Below are 6,000 nucleotides of genomic sequence, written 5' to 3'. Positions count from 1 at the left end.
GAGTTCTTGTATTGTGAGAAAGGGAGAAAAGTACTTCTTTCTCTACTTTCTCCATCCCATGCATTATCTTGTAAACCTCTATCATGTCACCCCGCAGTCGACATTTCTCCAAGCTAAAGAGCCCTAAGCGTTTCAACCTTTCTTCATAGGGAAAGTGTTCCAGCCCTTTAATCATTCTAGTTGCCCTTTTCTGGACTTTCTCCAATGCTATAATACCCTTTTTGAGGTGCGGTGACCAGAAGATCAGTGATTCTACAATTTGAAAGCCATCCCAAAGTTTTTTTTATCATTATGATCCTACAGAAACAGTTTTCTAGTTTTAAATAAGGTCAGAAATCCGGAGTCAGAATCACATTTTTATCAGAAATAACAGGATAAACTTTATTTAATCTTTATCTAATGCAATTCTTCAGGGCCTATAAGGCAGAGATGTTCCATTAGGCTTTTAGTTGAGGGCCGTGATGGTTTCCATCGTGGCTCCTAGAGTTAAGTGTTTCACCTCTTCCCTTGCCCATGAGGTGGCACCGCAGTCCAGAACAGGAAGAAATTTCCCACTTCACACAATGCCTGCAGGCAGGCTGACCGTACAAAAAAGCAGTGTAATGTAGGAATTGGGCAATTCAGATGTAGTAGTAGCAGTAGTCAGGGGTTGTTTTGTAGAAAAATAGGTGGTGGACCTCATTAGCATAACTCATTAGCATATGCCCCCCTACCAGCCAGCAGCAACTCTACGCAAGAAAGGAAAGCCCCCAGCGAGGGAGGCCTGTTTGGGCTGGCTAGAGATCCAGCCAGCCCAAGCAGGCCTCACTCACCTGGGGCTCTTCTTGGCCACCCCCCCCCCAGTTAAAAGGCCAGCAAGCCACCCGCCACCCAAAATCACATAAGAAGTGGAGAAAGGGAGGCGTGAGCTTCCCCAGGGGTTAATGAGGGCTGTTGAGGGTGTGGCAAAGCTCCTGGTGGCTGGCTGGCTGCCTGTTCTCCTAATCTAGGGACTGTTATGCAGCTGCACTTACTATTCAAGGGACAAGGTAGGTGGGGAGGAGGAGGGGGGCTGTCAGAAAGGTTCAGGAGCTATGCTCCTGTGAGCTCCTGCTGAATTCAAGGCGTAGTAGTAGTAGTAATAGTAAACCTGGTTCCAGAAAGGATTGGGATCTCTTGTTGGTAGCACTATCCTTCCGTAGGAATAGTCAGTGTTCCCCAATGGTTTTTCCTGGATCATTCCTTGGCCGTGCTTTGAGAAAAAGAGGAATACAAACTGTAATGGTTTTCAAAAGAATTTCACTATAACAATCTTTCTGCTTCCATTCTTCGTTCCTTCTTAAACAAGGTTATTTTCATTGCAAAGGGTCAATTGTTAATTTACTGCAGCATAAAAAAACAGAAGTTCTGTTATCAGAGATAACAGGATAAACTTTATTTAATCTTTATCTTACAGACCAACAAAGTGTATTGTGCCATAAGCTTTCACAAATCGGGCTGAGCCAGTTTGGTATAGTGGGCGGACTCTTATCTGGGAGAACCAGGTTTGATTCCCCACTCCTCCACTTGCAGCTGCTGGAATGGCCTTGGGTCAGCCATAGCTCTCGCAGAGATTGTCCTTGAAAAGGTAGCTGATGTGAGAGCCCTCTCAGCCCCATCCACCCCACAGGGCATCTGTTGCTGGTATTCACCTTTAAAGCCCTGTACAACTACCTAAAGGACCACCTACTTCCATATGAACCTACATAGGCAAGTAAGGTCCTTCTCAGTCATGGGGCCAAAGCTTTCGAACTTCCTTCCCACAGATATACATCTGTTTCCCTCGATAGTTGTCTTCTGCCAGTAGGTGGAGACTTCCTTTGTTCTGTCTGATGTTTCCCCCACTAAGTGGTTTTGGCTGTTACGCTGTTATGTGCATTGGGTGCTTCAATGAATTGTTTAAATATGTTACATACACTTCCTTCAAATGCTGACTTAGGATGCGGTCACACGTGCTAAATAATTCACATTCGATCCACATTCAAGGCACTTTCCAATTGGATTTTACTGTGTGAAATGGCAAAATCCACTTTCAAATAGTTTCTGAAGCGGACTGAAATTGCATTATTTAGCATGTGTGACCAGTCCAGGGCTCTTTTTCTAGCAGGAGCTCCTCTGCATATTAGGCCACACCCCCTGATGTAGCCAATCCTCCAAGAGCTTAGAGGGTTCTTAGTACAGGGCCTACTTTAAGCTCCAGGAGAATTGGCTACATCGGGGGGGGGGGGCGTGGACTAATATGCAGAGGAACTCCTGCTAGAAAAAGCCCTGGTGACCACACCCTTAATGTTCTTGATGTTCGCCATCTTGGGAGTACTGTTTGGATGGACAGGCTGTATAGAAATGTTTTAAATAAACACATCTTGTGAAGTCGACTGTGCAGAGACTCACAAGATGCTGTGACAGTCACTAACAGATAATTGTAAACATACACACAAATGGGACAAAATTCATATAGTACAGACAAGGCTCAATGGATTGTGTAGATCTTTACTCACAGAGAAAGTTTCTTCAAAGTGAACTTGACTGGATGTCCGGGAATGCGAGGTGGTCATTCTAGGTACTTCCTTTAAAAAAAAGTTTGTTGGTTCATTGACAGGATGGTAGACAGTCACAGAAAAAGTGTGGCCTCATGTTTTGTGCACACAGAGTGTACCTGCAAGACGGATAGATATGAGGCCATTTTCCCAATACTAAGAGAGATCTCAAAACTCAGTGGGGAACAAGTTTTCTTAGCCAGACTGTATAGGTCTTGGCGCTCAATATCTAGCAACCTGTTTTTAATTTGTTGGACTGCGGTGGTGAAGAACAACATGGATAATAGTTCTAGGGATAAACCCATTGCTTTTATTTTTCTCTCAATTTGTGCTGACCAATTTGACAAATTAAATTCAGAGAGCATTTGAGAGATATAGCTCCCCGGTTCAGAGTTGTAGTGCAAGCGTAGCCAGAATTTGAAGGTCATGAGCCATGCACTAGTAACCATTAAAGACATGCCAGTTTCTAAGCAGATAACTGCATATGGGACACATTTTGGCATGCCCAGAATTTTACGCAAGAATTTGGATTGGACTCGTTCAATAGCACCTTCATAAGATCCAATCCAGATTGGGATGCCATACAGAAGTTGTGAAATCACTTTGGCTTTGAATATTTTTATGGCAGCTGGCACAAATTGGTTACCTCTGCCATAAAAAAAGCGAGTTATGGCAGATGCACTGATGTTAGCTATCTTCACTGCATACTTGAGATGGGTAGACCAAGTCACATTATATTGAAAATAAACACCTAAGTATTTAAAATACTTGACTTGCTCTATCTCTTTACCATCAATAACCCATTTGTAAAGTCTCCACTTTTTTGAGAAAACTAAGATTTTGGACTTCTCATAATTGAGCTGGAGTTTATTACTAGTAAAATACAGAACACAACGGGACAACAGACATTTTAAGCCCACTCTAGAGCACAACAGCAGCACCGTATCGTCAGCATAAAGTAACAAGGGCACATGTAATGCACCGAGTTTTGGACTATGGCAGTCTGGACCAGACAACTGAATAGCCAGGTCATTAAGGAAGAGATTGAATAAATAGGGAGCCAAAATGCAACCCTGTTTGACACCCTTATTGGCAGCAATCTTCGATGTTAGGTTGCCTGCTAATGAGCATTTGATCTGGCAGGTGGTAGAAGTGTGTAATCTCTTAATAAGTATAAGGAGTCTTTTATCCATGTTTAGTTTGTCTAGCTTAATCCAGAGGAGGTCCCTGTCAACTGAATCAAATGCACCTTTTAAATCTAAAAAAGCAACAAATAATTTCTGGTTATTATGCACAGTCTACTTGTTGACTAGATGGGATAGGGTAATGCAGTGGTCTAAAGTGGTCTTCCCTTTGCAGAAGCCCAACTGTTCATGGCCTAGAATTTTTTCCTGCAACATCCAGAGATTGAGCTTGACTAATAGAGAGATCCGGTTCCGGCTCTGAGGGAGCAGACCCCTGCTGACTGAGCTCCGTCGAAGGGGAGTACTGTTGTTTGGTTTTATTTCAGTTTTAGCCTTTATTATTTATGTTTTAGCCTTTATACTCCTATAGTAATCTTATCTGCAACCTTTTATAATGGTGGGGGAGGAGTGAGGGCTTTTAATGAGCAAACAGTAAAGAGACTGCTGCTCCTCACCCCACATGGACTTTTTGACTGTGTTACATTTGTTATCTGACTGCTGGAGATTTTAGCCTTGAGATTTATACCTCAGCAGAAGGAAAGCCTTTACTGAAAAACTACGGGCTAGGCTTTTCTTTTCTTTTTTTTTAAAAAGAATCTCAGTACCTTGTGTCTGGCTTCGCGGCTTTTAGAGTTTTTTTTTTCTCTCCCCTTCTGAGCCTAGGTCTGAATCCCAGTTCTTCATTATGGGCATCAGCAAAAGAACTCGTGACCTAGATGACTCTTTCTCTAAAATTAATGATTTCTATGCTTCAAGTCTACTCCCACCAACCTGCGATATTCCAACTTCCAACCGCTTTACACCCCTCATAAATCTTGAGGAAGATACCAACTCCAATGACGGGAGGGAAGATAAATCTCTCCTGATGCAAACAGTTGACAAAGACTTCGAACTTGCTACAAGTGATCATATACAGCTAACTGCTAAAACTGTTGAATCTATTTTTGAGAGACTTAGACAAACTGAAAATAAAATTGACCACTTATCTCAGAAATTCTTGCTAAATACCAAAGTTAAAACAAACCCTGGGAAATTAACAAGTGAAGAGTTGAAGAGCCCAAAGAAGAACTTGGTACAGCAGCAGTGTGAGGAGGGAGCCCAATTAAAATTAAATAAATAAATAAAATAAATAATATAAATAAAATTAAAGCTGCAACCTTCCAAAGTGTGTTTAACTGTCTGCCCTTACAAAGGACAGAAGTTCTTATGGAACTCAATTTGATGGGCTACTTACCATCTAAAAGCCCTTCTAAGGGGGAAATTACCATCAATTGACTTAATTATGGTGGAACCTCTTACCAGCCCAAATCAGGCTCAAAGAATCTTGCTCACTTTCAGCAGTTCCAGGATCCCCAGTCTGCTGCAGTCTCAGAAAGACTTTCTTCACACCAAGGGGATGCTAGGGTCTTTGTCAATTCTCTTATAAACAACCATTGGGTACTTACCTTGAGGGGTCCTTCTCCTCTGAGGACAGGAGGCCACCTTGTGGGTGATTCCCAACCTATCAGTAGGGAGGCAGGACTAATTTTCAACCTCCTGCTTCCATTGGGAGTCGCCCACATTTCAGTTCGGCAATTCCTGAAGCAGTAGAAACCTATTCTCTAACTGTCAATAAAGAACAGAAGTTGAACATAATAGAACAGTAAAGATACAGTAAGAACATGGAATCAGGAAGTTTTAGTGATATTTCACAGATCATAATTATTCTGGTGTTTGGGAGGGTTTTTTTGCATGTTCTGAAAATCGTAAAAGTTCCGTTAGCTTTGATAGCTCTGAAGAATGTCGATGGTGGCATAAGGGGAAGGGTCAAAGTAGCCTCCTATCCTCAGAGAGAAGGACCCCTCACGGTAAGTACCCAATGGTCGTTCTCCCTCTGAGGCGGAGGCCACCTTGTGGGACATCTTAAAGCAGTGTCCCTAAATTTTGGGAGGGACCTCGCCATCGGCACCCCCCAGAACGTGCTGAAGTACTTTTCTCCCAAAAGCAGCATCAGCCGAGTCGTAAGCGTTAATCTTATAATGTCTTATGAATGTAGACAGAGATAACCATGTAGCAGCTTTACATATTTGTTCTACTGAGGCTCTGTTAGAAAAAGCTGCGTTTGTAGCTGCGCTCCTTACTGAATGCGCCGTCAAACCTTGAGGAGGGATAAACTTTTGAGCTTTATATGCCTCTGGTATGCACAAGTGCAAGGTTTTGCTGATTGCAGCATTCGACATTTTCTTGCCTACATGAGGAGGAACAACGTTTATGAATAGTGA

General features: G+C 42.6%; 1 protein-coding gene across 1 annotated transcript in view; it reads right to left on the bottom strand.

Annotated features, from left to right (window-relative positions):
* CDH26 (cadherin 26) overlaps positions 1-6,000 on the bottom strand; it is a 66,552-nt gene that overhangs the window by 2,607 nt on the left and 57,945 nt on the right. Inside the window, 2 exon segments of the mRNA XM_060232965.1 lie at positions 1,130-1,231; positions 2,517-2,585. Of these exon segments, the coding sequence (XP_060088948.1) occupies positions 1,130-1,231; positions 2,517-2,585 (171 nt within the window).

The sequence above is a fragment of the Heteronotia binoei genome, chromosome 2 (assembly GCF_032191835.1).
Source record: "Heteronotia binoei isolate CCM8104 ecotype False Entrance Well chromosome 2, APGP_CSIRO_Hbin_v1, whole genome shotgun sequence".
NCBI classification, from domain to species: domain Eukaryota; kingdom Metazoa; phylum Chordata; class Lepidosauria; order Squamata; family Gekkonidae; genus Heteronotia; species Heteronotia binoei.
This window is presented reverse-complemented; position numbering and strand designations above follow the sequence as displayed.